This window comes from Gobius niger (genome assembly GCF_951799975.1).
Source record: "Gobius niger genome assembly, chromosome: 20".
In the NCBI taxonomy this organism is placed as follows: Eukaryota; Metazoa; Chordata; class Actinopteri; order Gobiiformes; family Gobiidae; genus Gobius; species Gobius niger.
In genome coordinates this window covers 16985698-17005762 of record NC_136871.1, presented here as the reverse complement: position 1 = coordinate 17005762, position 20065 = coordinate 16985698, and the positions used below count along the sequence as shown (strand labels likewise).

General features: G+C 40.3%; 2 protein-coding genes across 2 annotated transcripts; one reads left to right on the top strand and one right to left on the bottom strand.

The window, feature by feature from the left end:
• Positions 1-1470: 1470 nt before the first annotated feature.
• On the bottom strand, positions 1471-19063 carry LOC306980173 (dual specificity calcium/calmodulin-dependent 3',5'-cyclic nucleotide phosphodiesterase 1B-like). Its single transcript, XM_079579436.1, has 14 exons — positions 18942-19063; positions 17369-17482; positions 16287-16469; positions 15925-15991; positions 15719-15835; positions 15470-15610; positions 15067-15167; positions 13357-13482; positions 12333-12434; positions 11971-12091; positions 11454-11535; positions 11195-11312; positions 2065-2201; positions 1471-1837 (listed from the first exon to the last, which is right to left on the bottom strand). Exons 1-14 carry the CDS (start codon positions 18992-18994, stop codon positions 1746-1748), a joined length of 1554 nt encoding a protein of 517 aa, XP_079435562.1. The 5' UTR covers positions 18995-19063; the 3' UTR covers positions 1471-1745.
• Positions 5002-6888, top strand: LOC306979988 (uncharacterized protein). Its single transcript, XM_079579177.1, has 8 exons — positions 5002-5131; positions 5207-5384; positions 5452-5528; positions 5614-5800; positions 5873-6121; positions 6259-6430; positions 6495-6643; positions 6712-6888. Exons 1-8 carry the CDS (start codon positions 5048-5050, stop codon positions 6840-6842), a joined length of 1227 nt encoding a protein of 408 aa, XP_079435303.1. The 5' UTR covers positions 5002-5047; the 3' UTR covers positions 6843-6888.
• Positions 19064-20065: the final 1002 nt, after the last annotated feature.

The window sequence follows — 20065 nt, the reverse complement described above, 5'->3', positions numbered from 1 at the left end:
ACTTAGACAATCCTTTCATCAAAGACAGCATCCACTCCAAATAAAAAAGATATGAATTAAAATAAACATTCCTATACAAATTAAGATTTTCTCTGCAATGTAAACAACTTTAACTATGATGTTTGTTCAGTTCTCAGTGGTAATGTTGTACCTATTTAGTTACATTTGGAGAGCTTTTGTTTCAGAATTACTTGAATTAATTGGCATTTATGTCCGTAATTAGTTTTGTTTGATATAATAAAGTCTTGATTGAAGATATTTACTTTCTTGTATACACATTTCAGGGACTCGGGAACACTGCAGTGCTGTATCAGTATCTGTACGCTGACAGAATATTTCATAATGTCTATTTTTAGAAGCTGCTACCTTGAAAGCCCCGTGTCTTGATGTGAGAATTGTCTTTTCGTGTGATGTGTCCAAAACGGGGTAACCTGAATTTCACTACGCTCTGCTTGGAAGAGGTTAGGCTTTTACTTCATCCTAAAATAGTGCCCATGAATAATTGAAAGACATAGAACCTTGGAGCAGAAAACATACATTTTTCATACCCATAGCTGAATTAAAGAGGTATATTTAGTCAAACTGCACAAATGTGAGTCATCTATTTGCTGAAGACTTCTATCAGCTCGTATCTGTGGTTTTTTTGCTGCTTTCTTTCTGCTATGGTACAATTCTGTGTGTCAACTCTAATGCCTCTGTAATGTAGCTGATAGTCTCCCTATTTTCTGAAGGAATAAACTTGATAAGGATCAGCCATTAAATATAGTGTTAGTGTTTCCACATTACTTGAAAGATAAGAGGCAATGTGGACTGTTCTCCTGGGCCACCGTATTTTCTTAGACCTCATGTAATAGGATTTGGCAAGTGCACATACAACTGTCCCTAGAAAACCAATCATTTTGCTTTGAAAAGATTATAAGCTTTTAAATCATCCTTTGCTCTATGTCTCCCTCTGTTGTAAGAGGCGAAAATAATCAAAGAGAGTGAAGTCTTTAGTGTTTATTATGGTTATCCCAAGACCCAAGTACATATCTTCCAAAGTTTACATTTACACGAGTTTTGTTGCCATATACAATAAGCACTGTCGCCGTTAAACATGGCCAGCATGTAAACCGTTTTTAAATTAGCATTTATATTATACACATAAGACATGGCATCCTTACAACTATTACCTCTTTGGTTTGATATTGAGTAGTTGTTTTAAGTCAAAATTGGGGCAGTAAAATTCTGGTTTTATTATAAACATACACTGCCGGGTTTTAAACAAAAGTCGCCAAAAAAAACAAAACATCACAACTTAGGATGTATTTGCTGTGTAATTCTTTCAATAATCTTCTGCATGTCAATAGATTTGTTTCTGTCCAGTGTTTCGTTATTTTTCAACATCTTGTATTGTTGGTGGGAAAGTCGGGCCACTGCACAAAGCTTTCTTCAGCACATCCTAAAGATCGTCAACTTCTGGGTTGTGTTGGTCAACCCAGATGTTTAAAATCAAGTCTCATGCTCCTGGAATCACTCTTTCACAATATGAGCCTGGCTTTGTTATACTGAAATATGCCCGTGCCATCAGGAAAGAAGATATCCATTAATAACCTGCTCTTTAAATTCAGGTCCTCAGCAAATCTCATTCTTTGGGCTCATATTGTTGCTGAAACTAAACATGACCGACTGCAGCAACCCCTGATCCAAGTGGCAACCTTCTTGAGGCAGTGTATATATATTTAGTGAAAGTACCGCTATAAAAACTACTGTGTTGTTGTAGACATGCTCTGTATAGTGTTTCCAGATTGATCTTGCTGCCTTTTCTGCTCTCGCGTCACGTCAGAGTCTGGAAATCCTGCAGGAACAGGGAAGAAAAATGTTAATATGAAACAAAAGCAATGCTAAACTTAGTCTAATGGACAGTTATTGTCAGATAAATCAAATCAAGTAAACCGAGCTACTTCACAGAGAAGGGCATGTTCCTGATCACATCTACAAAAGACTGTCTGCTTTTCGTAGACTCATTTAGTAGAACCACTTGCCCATTTATCATGTGCTTGATTTATGGAATACACGTCGTACCGTTGGAGCCGCTTTCTTTCCATTTGAGCTTGTTGTCTTCAGTGTGCCGTGTCCAAGTGGAGCGGAAGCTGACCAGCTCAGCCGTGATGTGAGCCAGGCTCCACTGCAGACCTCTGGAGCTCTCCTTCCACAAGTTACTGGTGAGGAAACACAGCATTCTCAGTCCAGCTCAATTCATTTTGACCCTAATAGTTTGCGTTCACGTGACTTTGGAACATTTTGAAGAGCCTATAGTCAGATACTGAAGTGGTGGACGGGCCAGAATGATTTAGCCACTATATAGTCACTTTTATGTTTTATGTGTTTACACTCAATCAATCAAAACGGCCCATTTTTATCAGTTAAAAGGATTTCAAGCCAATACATTGATAGGGCCAAATTTGCTGACAATAAAGTGGATAAAATACATTTTCTGGTTAGTTATTTTTCTCAAAAACAGCGAATCACAAATAAATTGCCCCAGCTACACTATAGAGGCTATTGATTTGAGTGTGGCTTTTTACAATAAATACGAGTCGTACCAACAACATGACAAGGTAAATCCCTCTCTACTGGATGTGTACATATTGAGCTTCTTAAAGAACAACTAACCCCAAAATCAACTTTTTTGTCTAGCTAAGTTGTATAAATGGGTATCTTATAGTGTTGTCTACATGTATCTGTCACTATTTTAACAATTTAGTGCATATTTGTTGAAATCCTGTCTTTGTGTCCAAAACCGTCTGTGTGGCGCCATCTGCACCTTATCGAGTGCATTACATGCTTTACTGTTGGTTTCCTTCGTGATTAGCTCTGAGCGGGGCGCTTACGTCAGCAGGAGGGCGCCGACGTCAGCGGCCTCTCTTCTGTGGAGTATAAAAGCAGCCCACTCCGCACACGCCCCCGTAGCGAGTTGGAGTTTGGAATAGCGAGTGTCTTTATATCGATTTTCAGGTTTGCGATTTATTAGCGTAGCTTTTAGTTAGATTTATTACATAGCTTTTAGTTAGATTTATTAGCATAGCTTTTAGTTAGATTTATTAGCGTAGCTTTTAGTTAGATTTATTAGCTTGTCGTAGTTTAGATAGTTATTAGATTTAGTTGTAGTTTAGTCTTAGTGAGAGATTAGTAGCATTTAGCATAAGAATTAGCTAGGTTAGCTGTATTTAGTGTTCTGTATTGTGTAATATTAGGTGTAGTGTTGTAGTCTTGTTTGTTAGGATGGGGAGAAAGTGTAGTGTTGTAGGTTGTCATAGTTCTGTAGGTTTACATTACTTTCCTCAGGACTTAGAAATTAGGCGCCAGTGGCTGCGCGCAATTGGCCTGGGGGAAAACTGCGAACTCCCGCCTCGTGCTGGAGTTTGCAACCAACATTTTACTTGCGATTCCTTCGCCAACTCCTTGGAGTTTGAGCTGGGCTACAGTAAGGTTCTTCGTTTGAAGAATGAGGCAGTCCCCACCCTTGCTCTTCCACGACTGAGCCCACCGACACTGCTGCCCCGCCAGCAGGACGATTTCAGGCGCCAATCTGAGGTGAGTGAGAATAACAACAACCTAAAACTGCTACTAATGTCATGTAAGTAGAATTTCGATAGTGCACGTTGAAATAGATTGTAGTAGTGTCTCAAACAATGCGGGATCTGGCGTGTAAATAAACTATGCACTGGGTGAGGCTTGTTGCTGCGTGTGCTCCAAGCGGTGCGCCCCGCACTCGTTCACTTGACTTGGGCAGAGAAACAGCAGTCTGCATCCATCAGCTGCCTGGCAACTCCTCTAACCCCGCTCAAACAGAGAGCTATGAACCGCATGAGACGGTGAGCTGACAGTTACACCGCTGTATATTATGACATGTGAACTTTTATAGCCTTTTGTAGCTAGCGGGAGTGGCTAATGCATCAGTCTGCACAACAAAGTTACGCTGAGACCGCGCGTAATTGTGCTTGAGACTGAGCACCAAACTAGTCTACATTTTCGCGATGACAGTAGCTTTCATATTTGACAGCAGCTGCGCAAAACGTGAGTGCATCTACAAGCTAACCTATAAAGCTAACGGATAGCTAACATCTAATGTGTGGCTAAACTGACCGGGCAGGTGCCCGTGGCTCCGCGCGCGCTCGTGTGATATGTGATCGTGGTCAGTGAGGGGCGAGAGGGCTGACCACTCCAGGTGGACCGTATGGTTATTGGGTGCTCAGGTGCTGGGATCCATATGTTGGCTTACGTTCACTAATCTGCATTAGACAACAATGAAATGCACTAAGGAAATGTGACACATTACCCTTCTTCTGTAGTGTACATTTTAAAAATAATATGTATATTTACGTTTTCAGCCAGTGACCAGAGAATTTGGCTGCCAGACTGATCCAGTCATTGTAAGGCATGCAAGTGTCCAGGCCAATGTGAAGCCGAGCAGGCGAAGCAAAGGTGATATCTCTTTTTATTGTTTATACAGTCATTTTATTTCTAAAAACACTCTGTTTTGTGTAAATGATAATTACGGCCATTTTTAACATGTTTGTTTATTTTGTTTGTGTTTTGTACAGCTACTCAAGCCCGGACCGCTTACACAAGCGTCGGTTGTGGTACTGAGGACCTGATGGAAATCCCTCTTCCTGACAGTCCCAGAGCAGCCTCTACACCTTTAAAAAGGAGAAGGTGTGAGGTGTCAGCGTCTGACCCCAGCTTCCACATTGATGACAGCGCCAGCACTGTGAACTGTTCAAGGTAAAAAGGAAATCTAGCTTTTTAATAGAAAAAAAATATACAGCGTCCTGGTTTTTTGAGGGATGAAATATCCTTTATTTTATATAGCATTCCCACTGAAGTCCCTCCACACAAGGACAAAAAATATATTGTTCACGAGGACCAACTGCTGGAGCTGTTCAGGCGATGTCCTGTCTGCACTGGTCGCTGTGCTGTGGACACCATCACAGTCGGCACACTGCTGCGGGTCACTCAACAGTGTCCTCGCTGTGAGTTCTCCAGTCAGTGGTCCAGTCAGCCCATGGTGAACAACATCCCAGCTGGAAACCTACAGCTCTGTGCTGCTGTGCTGTTCACCGGCTCATCATTTAGCCAGATTTCAAAGGTACAGCAAAAATTATTTTGTTTGGATTTTGTTTCCATCTATTATCAGTTGATAACCTATTTTTTCCTTTTATAGTTCTTGGGGGCCTTCAGTATTCAGGGACTGTCAGAGCAGTGCTTCTACAGGCATCAGGCAAAGCTCCTCATCCCTACGGTCAACTGGCAGTGGAAGCTGGAGCAGGATGACCTCATCAGGGAGGCTCTTGAAAGCGGCTCTGTGTCACTGGGCGGGGACATGCGGGCAGATTCACCTGGTAAATACATTTCATTAACATTTATCAGAAGTAAAAGTCAGCTAATGTATAACTTGCATTCGTGTAGGACATTCGGCCAAATATGGCAGTTACACGATGATGAATCTCCGTAATAACAAAGTCATTGACATCCAACTAGTCCAGGTAATGGAATTCAAGGAATGTTTCAATATGTAATTTGGGATCACTCTGTGCATTTCAGCACCTAATTTATTTTTTGTCTTATTAGAGCAATGAGGTTGGAAACAGCGTGCGCATGGAGAAGGAGGGCTTTGTGCGGAGTCTGACTATGCTGGAAGAGAGGGGTGTCAATGTGGAGGCCATTGTGACGGACCGACACACCGGCGTTCAGAAGTTTTTAAGGGAGGAAAAGAAGGAAATCAGGCACTACTTTGACCCATGGCACATGGGAAAGGGTATGCATTTGGGGAATGCTGTGTAATATTATGGTTATTCTGCATTTAGTAAATATGTATTTTAAACTCTAGGAATTGGGAAAAAAATTGATGAGCTCGCAAAGAGAAAGAGCACCCAGGACGCTGGCCAGTGGAGAAAAAGCGTGGTAAATCACCTCTATTGGGCAGCTTCGACTTCCTCCTCGGGACAAGAGGCTGTCGCTAAGTGGACGTCTGTGGCCAACCACATGCAGAATGTGCACACGCACGACAATGCCCTGTTCCCTCGGTGCCTACACGGGCCTCTGGTTGGGGAAGGGTCAAGAGTGTGGCTCAAACCAAGTAAGTTTTGCATTTGTTATCAGTAATACTGGCCCTCTACTCATTGTATTTTATGTACATTTCAAAAATGTAAGGTTGGCATTGTCATTCGAAACAAAAATTGCTTTACAATTATGTCATGGTAATTTACTCTGTAGGCACAGCAGCATGTGAGAGGCTCAGTGACATTGTGTTGGCTCCACGCTTTGTGAAGGATGTGGAGAAAATCAGCCCGGTGTACCACACGTCAACCCTTGAGGCCTTCCACAGCCTGATAATTAGGTTCTCCCCCAAAAGTGCAGGCTTCTCCTTCAGAGGAATGTTAGCAAGGTAATACATACATACATTAAAAAAAAAAAAAAGTTGTGTGAATCTGTACCTAAAAATGTTGTAGGTTGCAAATTGCTGCCCTGCACTACAATGAAAATGCTACAAGGTCACATGCTACAACACTTGAAGGTGTACTGCGGTATGCGATAGTGTACCCAAAGTACAAACGTGGCGACTACACCGTGCGAGCCCTGAAGACCAGAGCTACCTCAGGTATGTCACATTAAAAACAACACAACCAATGCTTTTACAAAGACAAATGTTTTGTGCTTTGTTTACAGTCTACATTGACCAACTAATGGCCCTGCTGTTTGAAAGTGTGGTGGAGGATCCTCTCCCATACCAGGAGCACACAGACAAAGTACCTGTGCCTGAACCACTCTGTGCCCAGTATGAGAGGCCAGACAAGTAGGAGGCTGTGAGCAGGCACAGGTCCAGATTTTTCAAGAGGACATAAGGTGAGCATGTTAAGTTTTGGCTTGATTATTTTGTGTGGCAAATATAATACGTAGATTACATAGCTAGTTTATAATGCTAGACTATAGTGCTAGTTTAGCAAATGTAGAATAAGTAAGGATTAAACAACAAGAAGCTGTGTATTACACAGGTTTACTGCACAACGCAGAGTCAGTTTTTTCAGATGATTTATCTAAAGCGACTTCCACAACAATAGTAGCTTAATTTTTAATCATTACTGTGGAAATTGCTGCAGTGGAGTGATATAGAAGATGATTTTCAGACGAACTGTGCGATTACAGGGAAATAATGCACCAGTTACCATTAGAATTCTCAGATAATTATGGATTGACTGTGGAATATGCATTATTATATTTTCAGACTGGCCTGGCAGTATGGAACAAAATCTTTTCAGAATGCAGACTGTGTTGCCTGAGAGAAGTGGCTAACCATGAACCAAAGTCCAGTGGATGAAAAAAGCCCGTGTATGAGTGGTTTTCTGGATTTTCCAGCTTGAGGTGTGTGCAAGACAGGACTGGCCACTCATTTGAACTGTCATAAGTACCTGTAGGTGAGCACATCACAATATTGCTCAACTCGCATTAAAATTCGAACAAATGTAGCATAGGAGTATTGTATTTTACACCAGTAAGTGGGAGAATCGTTTTTAGTGTTGACCAGTAAATGCATTTGTTGACACCTATCATTTTGTTTATATAACTATTTCCCCAAGTGGTTTATATTTCTTCTCATTGAAAACAGTTTTTTGCCTTATTGAGGACTATATTTTAAATGTAAATTAGAATGATGCTAACACATCTTGCACGCAAAAATGTATGCTGAGTTGTAACAGACTTTTCTTGTCCATGCAGAGTCAGAGGTGGAGAAAGAGGTGGAGAAAATGCATGCAAACCATTCTTCATGTCCACTGTATGTATCGGATCACACGGTGATGCATTTGATCAGTATATTGATGACAGACTTCCCTTTTAAAGTAATTCATGTCTTAGTGTGTGTTTTTTTTTTTAAATAACATTTCAATTCACATTTTCAGACGACCTCTCTATCGGGCAAAGAAAGAATGTTTCTGGAAATGGAGGCACATTGGACAAGGACAGTCGCCAACCACATATAGAACGATGGGAGTAAACATTGCAATATGAAGAATTCTATAAGCTGACATGCCACTGGACAACATAGTAGATGAAATCAATGTTCCATGCAAGATTTAATTGTAGACACTGATCAGCAATCCAAGAACAAAATGAAGCCTTTAGCTGTTTCTGTCAGATATTTCACAGGATGGTTTGGTGAGGTAGAACCAGCACCACTTTGTCTCTAGAAGCTGAAAACTTAATGGTGCATGTGTAATTATTTTAGTTGGTATTGCTGGGTTGCAGGTTCTATAATGTGATGTCACACTCCCCAGTGGGGAGGCAGGAGCCAGTTTTTCATATTAACTGCATTACACTTTCACAAGTTGCAGCCAAAAAAATAAATGTATGAATTACAAAAATGATCACTAATTTCAGTCACTGGGTCCATTATCTTTCTTATACAAGACCAAACATTTCCTCAAAAATGAAATAATTGTACCTCTATATAACATTATAGGCCTTTAGAACACTAACCTGCAACCCAACAACTGTATAGCCATAAGAATCAACTTTGTCTCCTGTGCATTGAGAAGACCTGCATGTATGCATGCATGCAGCATACTGTACATGAGCTACTGCTACTTCCTGTAGCTCAACTGTGGATGCAAGAATTCAGCTTTACTGCTATGTTTTTAATGCCTTGTCCCCTCAAAACTGTAATTATATCAATCTAAAAGGCGTATCAAAGTTTGATGGATGATCGAGCCACATTTAAAAATTCAGTTCAGTGTGTTCTAGTTCTGATTCCATAAATTAAGTATTAAACAGTCAAGTTCGATATTGTATGGCAAGTATTAATTTAAATTGTATTTGTTCAATTTGTTTATTGCACACATCTAGGTAGACTAAGTGAATAGAGTACCACATGCAGCTTGATCCTCAAATGAAATATAAACTGTCATTATTGATTGATTGATATTGTCGTAGTAAGATTAACAAAAGAAAAATTGCATTGGGTAATTGCAATGTTGTAAAAGCCAGGAAGTACAAAATTAAGTAAGAAAACTTACCAAAAAAATAAGATCTATCATTTTCACTATTTCAACTAAATAAGCATACGTGTAAAGACTTTATTATAGCCTTTACTCATCATTTAGTGGTAGTTCAGTGCGTGTGTTACATTGGTTAAACCTGTAATTCACTAAATGTAGTAATAATAGAAATGACTTTGTGGACCCAAGAGCCTAATGTTACAGACCCTTAGTTAAGCCTTTAGATAAACATGGATGATTTATCTGCTTTATCTTCAATGACCAACCGAAAACTATTTCTAGGACAGTGTTCTTGCACAATATTTTTTTTTTTATGTGACATGTTTTGTGCACTTTGCTGTGAGAGAAATAAAATAAAGCTTTGTAATACATATAATCAAGTCTCTATACCTCACACATTCTCTGCTTGGGACACTGAGATACATCTGCCATGCTTATGTAGACCACAGTGAAAAGTCTACATCTAAAATAGATTGGTATATTCTGAAAGCAGCCAGGACAGTTACGTTTGGTCCCTTAGCTGCGATGCTAACATCGATCTAGCTCAATGCTAAGCCGTTAGCTTTGTAAATGACAGCGGAATCACTAATAAAATAACCCCGCGCCTCAGAGCAGTCTCGGGTACAAGGCCACTGTCTGCCACGATGCCTGTCCTGTGTAAAGAGAGCTGTAGAGCTGTCTCACCATGTTGCTAAATAAGTTAGCTCGCTGTGCTCGAACTTTGTTTACGAGGAGCGTTCCGAGTGCATCATTGGTCAAATGACTCAGGCCTGTCAATCAGACCCCGAAACCCCTCCCACCCCTCACCCCTCCCGCGTGCCCCTTAGTCCTCCAGGCAACGCCCCTTTTCTGTTGAGATTTTCAAATCTGACACTCTCAGGCTGAGCCTCTGGAAGGGGGGGTTAGATACCCTTTAAAGATCATTAGTCTCTGTTGAAACGTTTTATGAAAGTGGCGAAACATTCTCAACACTAAAGCCGACACTAACAGCCGACAGCACAAGCATGTTTGATTTCCGAGGGAAGACCCCAGCCTCCAATGATATCACGCATAGTTCCGGTAGCCATTTTGAATACCAAAGTAGAATTTTGCAGTACTACAACATGTAACAATATCTCTACTCCGGATGAAAATGAAAGACAACTGATCTGCAGTGGCATTTTAATGGACTAGTAATCATTGCTCAGGAAGATAACAGCTAAAACATGGCCCCAGAGAGAGCACGTTTATGTGATATAACCAGCAAATGTGGCACAGATGTATCAGTGCTGTCTGTCGAGCTACAGCAGGATTTACTAAAGATCTGCTTCACTCCTCATACTAAATTAACACATCAAAGAAGAAACAGAAAACCTTTCTCTGTGATTTTTTACAGTTTGTCAGGTCAATAGAGTCTGAGTCCGTTTTTAAGCTACTCAAGACGTTAGCATGCTACCGGTTAGCAACTGTCAATCATTGACTTCAACACGATAAACGCATGTGTGGCTCACATCTATGGACACTGAGGAAATACCACAGTAACAGCTCAGCTCTGACCTCGGTCACATATTGCCAAGGCTAGATGTGGTTCAGGGCTTTCTCTTGGAGAGGCTTTTTGAGTTGAAGCTAAATGTTGCATGCTAGCATCTTGAGCAGCTTATTCTTTATTCTTTATTAGGATCCCCATTAGCTCCCACAAGTGGTTGCTAGTATTCCTGGGGTCCTCACATAATATAAAATTACAAAACAGGTAAAATGGAATACATGAATGTTACACATTTCATATAATCATACAACCATAGGACACATATAGGACATGGTGACTATGCTCACATGTACTGAGCTTAAACACTGATTCACTGGTTTCTTCGCATAAACTTCGTCTCTGGGCCTGTGTTTTTACTTTTATCTTCTTGAGCAATGATTACGAGTACATAAAAGTGCCACTGTCAATCTGTTGTTTTTCATTTATTGTATATCCTGAGTAGAGATATTCTTACATGTAGTAGTACTTCATAATTCCACTTCGGTATTCAAAATGGCCGCCATAACACATAGCACATGTATACCCGCCCATAGACTTATACAGGCCCCCGCCCTCCATCTCCTATTATATTAAGATCAATTTCTAAAACACTGTGAATGCAGCCTATTCTCTGCATTCAGTTCCCCAGCCTCACCTGTGTCTGTTGCAGGGGTCAGGGGGCCCGGGGTTCTCCTCCACCAAAGGAATGACAATCTTTTCTGCCATGTCGGTCAATAGTGAGAATGAAGGATACACAATAAAATCTATGAAACCTGTAGGACAGAAGATTTTACTTTTAGTTTTGTTTTTTGTTATTTTGAGCTGATGGTTGCAAGATAAAGGATTTACTTTTACCACACAACTCACTTATAAATCATCAGAGATATGATTTAAATAGATGATTCAAGACATACCAATCTGGGAATCAGCCACCAGTGTGGTTTGGCGATCGCAGAGGGGAGAGAAGGGCAGTCCGAGCTCCGCCTCTCTATCACCCTCACAAAGACAGACAGAAAAGAGAAGATCTTAGAGCGCATCCACACACTGCTTTGAAGATGCATTTGAGCTGTATTGACTCTAGCCACCTGAGACCTTTGACTGACAGCTGTGGCTGGCTGATGCTGCCATTCATGGTGTAATAAAAACAGATCGCACACAATATGAATAAAGGCATGTGCAAGAGCAGAGGATTTAGCCTCCTTTCTCGAGTCCAAATTGCATAAGATAAGAGAAGATAAACTTTATTGTCTGTCCCTGAGGATGATGGAAATTCGTTTTTGACAGGCTCAAAACATGCACACACACTCCCATAAAAGCCCAAGGCACATTTAAAATCAACATAACAATAATGAATGCCTTTTTCTCGTAAAATGTAGACAGAATACCAGCACTCATAAAGAAAGCCACACGACTGACCCATTCAAGGCCTACCTGCCTAAAGAACTCCTCCATAAGGGATTTTGTCCAGCGAGAGTGAAGTGCCCAGGGTTTCGATGGATGGCTAATGTCTGCGGTGTGGAGAAGCAGAGACAGTGCTTTGGCCTTGTCTACCCTGTGAGAAAAAGAGAAGTGACAATTTATACATATTTCTATATATTGTATAGGCAACGCCAGGCCCAGGCACAAATTCAGTCCTCCCGCACAAATGCTTTGGTCCTTGTATACTAAAACAGTGTATGTGGAGAACAAACCACTTTATGTACATTGCCAAGCTTGAATTGATTTGATTAGTTGCACAGTCAGTTTGTGTTTTTATTCATCGTCATTTATTACGAGTAGGCCTATACACTTACCGCTCCTGTTGCTGCAGACAGGATTTCATGGCTTTGAATTGCAGCAGGTGGGAGGACATGTCCGTCGCCAGCACCATCTCAATGACCAGCGATCGCAGCTCCCTGACCGCAATAACAAACACAGTTCAGCAGGCAACCATAGTCAGTAAAAAACACGACTCAATATGGATGACCTTTCAAGATTTCATCAGTGATTTCACTGTTCCCATGGTAACTGATGATTGCAATTTAGCCTGTATGAAGCCGTGTCTCTTTGGGGCCTACAGGCCTCTGGTTAAACAGGAATTTGACCATCTAGCTTTTTGGATAGAACTTTAACTTTTCAAGTATAACGGTAATGCCTGCACATACATTAGATAGTACAAGAACATTTTCTTGATTTTGAGCTGCATTTCATAACTTTTTGATTATACAATTGCCTGTTATATACAAATTGTGTCATCAAGCTCAAAAGGTCAGGCTCAAGAAATAGCAACAACGATCTTCCTTTATCCCAGTTTGCCATATTATTTCTCACACCTGCCATCCTTTGCCTCGATTTTAAAATGATAGACTTTTGAGAACATTGAAATTCAAAGTGCAATGACTTGTGTTCTGTTTTGGCACAGGTCAACAATCTTCATTTGGGACAGGTGATTTACACGTCCAACTCAAATGATCACAATTAACCTCTTAACCCCCGCCTGAACCAAGCTCTTTTTTTTTTTCCAGTTCAGCTTTACCCAAATCCATAAGGTCACAGCCTATAGGCCACGCCTCATTTGAAAGCTAAGACCTACAAGACTCAAAAATGACTTAAAACTTGAGTTAAGACTTAAAATGTTTTTCCCATCGCTTTTTTGTTGGGTTCTCATCACATTTTTGCTACATTTTCATTGCTATTTCGTCACATTTTGTCAAATTTTTTGTAGCTCTTTTGTTCCATTTTCCTCCTCATTTTCATCACATTTTGACCCTTTTTTCAAGAAGCTTTTAGATTTGGGTAAAACTGGGTTAAATGTATAAATAAAAAGCAACAACTTACATCCATTCTTCACGTGTCAAATGTACAAATATGTTCATGCTGTCATCCTGTAGGAGATGAAACGCTGCACTGAGGTGGTGGCTTTCTTGCACCGACCGGTCATTGTAGATAAGTGCAAACTCTGATCTGGAACACAGAGAAACACAAGAATCCAGTGACTGCTGAAATACCTTTCACAGGCGAGTTTAGTTGGTACTTGTAACTGAAGGGGAGACGGCCCCAGGGAGTCATCCCAGTCCAATCAGCAGCTCTGTAGTAATGATTTAGAACTGCTGAGGGCAGAGGGAGGTGATAAAAAGCAGGCACCATGTGGGTTTATTGTCTCAATACAGCAACTTGATTAACTAATTTCCCCTCTCATTTACATAATATGTTTTATTAGATAGTTAAAATACCGCTCCACAAAAAATCCCCTTTTGTTTGTAAAACCTAGGCTTCAAATGGACATGGCATTTATGATAAATGAAGGTAAATTACATAACATCATAGATTACATTTCAATTATCTCTAAGATAAGATAAGATAATCCCTTATTGATCTCACAACGGAGAAATTCACTTGTTACAATCTACAAGTTATAACCTGGTTATACCATGCCCTCGTACTTACTTCGTTTCGTACAAGGGTCTGAAACTTCTCAATTGAGCTCCGTTATCAGGTGGGAGGGGTGAACTCAGATTTTCCTTAGCGTTTGGTTGTGACGTATGTAATGCACCCGAGTGTGTGAGGAGAGCCATCATAGCTCTTGGGGGCATTCCTTGCACATTCCAAGGCTTCAATTTAATTTCTGGATATTTGAGAATCGAGCCAGAATGGATTGAAGAGCTTCCATTACTTTCGTATCGTAATCCGGTGCAAATGCTTGACGCCTCCCCCGATCGCTGAATGGTAGGTAGAAAGTCAACCAATGTAACGCAGCCACTTAGATCAAGCCCAGACGTATAAGGAAATGATAATTGACCGGAGTTTACGGATGGCTAAAGCCAGGCTATCATTATATTGTAGTCATTATTCATTCACTCCACACTCTGTGGTGGTAAGCTACTATTGCAGCCATTGACCATTTACCACATGGCTATAATGTCTTGTTTATATCCTATCTCTTATCATGGCAGTGCCCTCTGCTGGGCACGCGTGGAATTATTTCCTTTTTTAAATTTAAGTTGCCCCTAGTGGCTGGAATGAGCATAAAGCTTATTTCCTTAAAAATTAACATTTTTTCATTCATTTTTTGACACTGGAATTTATGCTCTGCAAGTCAGGGGCCGAATATGGGCTGCATGTTTGACATGCTAGAGACTTCCTTTTACATTTATCCTCAACAAGTTGTGGACTGTATTAAATCATCTTGTGGGCTGGATCTGGCCCGCGGGCCTTGTGTTTGACACATGATTGTGATTTGTAAAAGAAAACATAACTGTGCTGCTAGTCCAAAGAAATAGTAAGAATTTACACTTGATTAACTGCTACAAGTGTCTTTGTGTTTCACAAAATGAAATATATGTTTGGTGCCATCTTCTGCCTCAGATGTGGAAAATCCATCCACATCTAAAAATACAACACTGCCTTGTGAAGTTACTTTCTCCAGGTGTCTGTCTGCCAGACGCTATAACTGGGATATTGAGACACACCATAATATTGTGCACTTTGCTTTAGGAAGAGATCTATAGGGCTCAGTCCTTAATGAAGCTTGTTCCGGTTTAAACTTACTTTGTGTGGATATGGAAGTTGTTTGTTGTTCCTGTGTGCTCGAAGTCATGGATTGCTGCAGCAAATAAAGATGCCATTACTTCAAGCTCCGTCAACCAGTGCTTTAAACACACAAGAGACAATCCTGTCAAATGTTTTGACTTTGCCTAAAGGGCGTGCACTGTAGATTGTTAGTTCTATACACAACTACAGCTCAGATAAAGACCCTGTTTTACACTTTGGGAATTTTTTTCTGACCTACTTTATTACTGAGTAGTTCACATATAGCAGTAAATGCACAGAACAAATGGACAAAGGCATTAATTAGACAGAGTATATTTAACACCATTTCCTTGGTGATTTTTAGTGTGTTATCATTTAATAGAATGAGGACTAATTATGAGTGTGGTGCATGAGCGAGTACCACAAGTCCAGAGCGCAGCAGCAGACAGTGCAGGGTTTGGGTCACGTCAGCGGCGTGCACATGGTTGTGGTAAGGGTTGTTGTGTTTGCAGTATCCTCTCTCCAAAGCAGACAGGAACTCTGTTAGACATGAGATAGGGATCTGCAACATGCATTATTAAGTCAATATGAAGTCAAAGAGGCAGGTTTGTATCTACAATAAATGTGTCCAGAATTATACACAGTTTAAAACAACAATGTTTTTTAAAACCTTAAATCTGTTGTTGAGGTCATATCTTGCAACGAGTTCAAAGACAATTGTGTGCAGAGCGTGGTCTGAGCTGGCAGTGCTCAGAGCAAACACATCAAAACTCCAGCGGTCGACGTCCTGTATCAGAAGTGAAGATATCAGCATTAAAGCAGGTGTTTCCACTGAATATTTTGCTGTGTGTAGATTTATGAATGGCCAGTGCTTACCCTGAGGCAGTTTACAACCACTGACGGCTGGTCTGGCAGGGCCGCTGTGTAGGACCTCTTGAACATCCTGAAATAATGCAGTGTTTATGTTGAGGTTAGTTATAGTCCATGTGTTGACACGGTGCAGCCATCTTGTCTAAGGAGATGTTTATATAAATTCTACATAGGAAGAATGTTTTAAAGAGGAAACCAGGTTTATTTTACAAACTGATTATATAACTTAGAACAACATTTATACTATGTGTTATATATAATGTATTCTCCCCACAACACCATAAATTATTCAAAAAGAGATTAAATGTGCTAAAATTGAACTCATTAAATTAATAAGTGGGTGATCAAAGACTGGGTGATCAAATTACCTTTCAACAAAAATGCCCGCCTGGACTGCATGGACAATGCTTCGAAACTTGGGTTTCTCATCTGATCTTCGAACGGGGCGTCTCATCCTCTGAGTGAAGGTGGATGCCAGCCAATCAGTGACCTCTGAAGGAACACCATCGGACTGCAGCTGCTGCAGGTCGTCCTCTGACTCCAGACTCTGCCTGAGGACAAACAAACAAGACCACGCACACACAAGCTGAGTGTTATAAATATGTCATCCAGTGGACCATTTACTACCATCATTTGAGCACCCCTTTCATACACCATAAACACTGAAGTTATATTTCACTGATGGGTAAACTTGATGTCAGTTCACTTTTATTTGAAACATTACTTAAAAATGCAACAGAAACAAATTATTTATCATTAATAATTTTATGGATAAACAATTTAAGTCTCTGGCGTGGATCCACTGTCAGCGATAATGAACGCCCCGAGCAGCTGCAGAAAAAGGCTTCAGTGGTTGTATTCACCTTATTCAGCCCCAACCAGCATTTCCCATTAGCACTTCCCATGAGCGGGGATTTTATTCGTTTATTTTTTATTTTATTTTATTTATTTATTTTCACAATTTCGCACATACAATCAGAAATTCAACTTATAGTCAATCACAGAGAGTGACAAAAGCAAAATGGGAATGGACAGAAAACTTGCGACAAAGCTCAAAGGAAATAATAAGGTGATTATAGCTTCATTTTATGTTGAATGAGTCCTAAGTTGCAAGTTATGATGGTGGTAAACAAGAAGGGAACCAGAGGAGATCCCTATGTGGTGGCCCGGTGCAATAAGGGTTGTAAACAATAGATCAACACACTGCTCCTTAAAAGATTAACCTCCACCCTACAGACAAGGGTTGTTTGGCCCATCCTCAACCAGTGCCTCAGGAGCAGTGGTTCAGTGTCTATAGTAACTTGAAGAGCATGGACCTCTGCTCTCCACGAGATGTGAAACCAATTACAGGACAAACAAAGTTGATTGGCTGTTGATGGATATCACAACATAAAGGAAACATCTCCATGTGTAAAGATGAATGTTTGAGGCTCAGTTATGTTTGCCGTACCTTGAGCCATCGAGGTACACTGCCTCAAGCAAAGATGCAGTAATATCCAAGTTATTTTTAATTTCCTCAAAGTCAACCTCTTTCTCTTCCAGCTGCTTCAGCATACTCCTTAGCCTGAAAGAGAAAGAACAAAAATATGGTTAGAAAAAAGTTTTAGAAGATACACGATCGAGATATCAATTTGAAAACTTTGAGAGCGATTCAGACATTGATTTATACTGATCAAATAGGCTACATTATTTTGAAGCCATTCAGTTGATGCCTGAGAATTATGGAAACAATATATTCAGTATATTCAACAACATTTGTAGCTAGAAACGCTTTGTTCCGAAGTAATTTCTCTGCCAAGATGTCCAATGGCAGGAGGGCATAATTTGTGCCAAAGAGGAAACTTCCCATGGCTCTTGGATTCTTGGCTTACATAATGCACATTCTGTCAAAGTCGTCTGCAAAAACATTTGCTGCATTCGTGTTTGAATGAGAACATGTCAAGAACTGATATTGAACGTTATAATGAAATCACAGCTGGAAAGTAACAGTGTTTTTCTTTCAAAACAAAAAAAACAAAACCTGTATAACGAAAACAACAGCCAAGTATCTCCACCCTGAGTGATAACGCTGATTTATTAGCCGTAAGTCTGAGAGAAAAATGTCACTCTTATTAAACATGACTTGACATGACACAATGGAAAATGCATTTGGTGCCACCTCACCTGGATGAGTATATTTCTAACATTTCTCAAAAGGAATTGTAAACAAATTAAAACAGTATAAATCGTAAGCCAACTCTTGTGGATGAGACGCTCACAGCTTTCAAGTGTTTATCACACAGCCAAAGGCCTTTCAAAAGCTGTTGAGTCATAAAAATAGCTCCATCTGAATGCCATGGCTCCATTTATACTGTCAAGTAATCTTTCTGATAGCATACTCTTATAGTTTTACTCTCAGTACTCCGATGGGAGCACTACAGGAAATTTCACATTAAGTCCAACTGAGACAAATGACAAGCCTCCTTTGTAGAATAACTATGAAGAAGGAGTGCACTCCAGCTGGCTCACGTCAAGATAATAAACAGACACACCTACAAGTATAAACTACAGAGCTGTAGAAATGTGTGAGTTTCCAACGAAGCAAAACACTCAGGGTACATCAAAGCATTATCCAAAACAAAAGTACGTGACCAACTATATCGTCCTTTGAAGCCAGGACTACTTTGAGGCACGACTAAGTTGGCTTTTCACACACAAAAAAAGAATGTTAATTAATACTATGAACAGTTAATGAACAATTAATACGAATAATGAACAATTGATCTTCATTCGCTTCATCCACAGCTGCTATAGTGCTCTGAGACAGTATCAAAGCAGTGAAAATTATTCTTTTATAACCTTTTTGGGACTCTTTTGAATAGATTTAGACTGTCTACAAAAAATGAAGATGCACAGTGAGGGGCATTGTTTTGAAGTCTGATAAAACCACGCAAAATCCAGCGAATATGTGTTGTTTCTAGTTCAAATGACTCCTGAGGGTTAGTAATAAAAATTCTATAGGAGTAATTTTCTTCCTCTCTTACCTAGAGATGGGCACCTGCAGCCGTTTCTTTCGTATCCGCACAAGTTCAGCCATTTCACAACAGACAAATATAAATAAATGGATATATGCTATGAAATGGGTGAGCTTAAAAGTTGTCCAAAGCACCAAGTCTAAAAGTTGTGCGTCCTGGGACAGACTTGTGTTTCAGCAGCTCTCCCGCCCACTTCAGGGGGGACCGGCTGCACTGGGCTGTGATTGGTTAAACCGGCCAAAACTACTGTCACTGTGTTGAATGTGTAAACCTGCTGTGTGTGAAGTGTGAGGGAGCTGACCTCACCAATCGACTGTTGACTGCCAGGTTTTCAAGCCGTGTGTACTCAAATCCCAAATGAGAATTTTCCACCACGGCCACAAATCAGAGAAGTGCACAGAGGTTCTTTGACTGAAACCCACTTCTTACCCCCAACCAGAGCACACAAACAAAGGCTGTCCTCGAGAGCTGCATGCCCACAACAGCTCAACACATAAGCTGCAATATGTCGTGTGGTCACAAATGAAACTGCAAAGACCATTTTGTCATATTTTTGTATGTGCTACTGATGCGACCTGTCAAGAGCAGGGGCCATTCACTGTACATGACCTTGATCAGGAGAGCCAAATAACCTGTTACTTTTTTTTGTTAATGGGGGTACACACATACTGCGCTGTGTGGCGGGGTATTGTATAAAACAAACAGAATCAGATATACCCTGTGGAGCACTGATACTAAACATAGAAAGTTGTACTCATCTCGATGGAAAAAAAGGTTTGGACTTAGGACATGCTCTGCAATAGCACTCTTGGGATGATGAAGAAAATACTTTATACAGTACTTCATAACTCTTCTGATAACACATAGATAAAAAAAACTCTTTTCAAAGCTTAGATCATGACACATGATGTGTAATTGTAACGCCTTGTCAAAGAACTGTTTTGGAGACAGTAAATTAGGAATGTTTGGCTTTCCCTCAGAGGCCTTCAAAGGACCCCACACATGCTTTACTAACATGAAATTAACACAAAAAAGCAAAAACATTTTCCAGGTAAGTTCTGAAACGTTTCTGAATATTATTGGTAATATTGTAACAGACTGAGTGCTAAACTATAGAATCATTATGTGCCTTG

What these genes read in the sequence shown, in the direction of transcription:
- LOC306980173 (XM_079579436.1), bottom strand. Translation starts at nt 18,994, where the DNA reads ATGGCTGAACTTGTGCGGATACGAAAGAAACGGCTGCAGGTGCCCATC. An exon ending in TGGTTGTAAACTGCCTCAGG is followed by an intron (nt 15,836 to 15,924) that starts GTAAGCACTGGC and finishes CTTCTGATACAG; the next exon opens with GACGTCGACCGCTGGAGTTT. An exon ending in AACTTCCATATCCACACAAA is followed by an intron (nt 13,483 to 15,066) that starts GTAAGTTTAAAC and finishes TCTGTGTTCCAG; the next exon opens with ATCAGAGTTTGCACTTATCT.
- LOC306979988 (XM_079579177.1), top strand. Translation starts at nt 5,048, where the DNA reads ATGGTGAACAACATCCCAGCTGGAAACCTACAGCTCTGTGCTGCTGTG. An exon ending in CATGCGGGCAGATTCACCTG is followed by an intron (nt 5,385 to 5,451) that starts GTAAATACATTT and finishes GCATTCGTGTAG; the next exon opens with GACATTCGGCCAAATATGGC. An exon ending in TTCAGAGGAATGTTAGCAAG is followed by an intron (nt 6,431 to 6,494) that starts GTAATACATACA and finishes AAAATGTTGTAG; the next exon opens with GTTGCAAATTGCTGCCCTGC.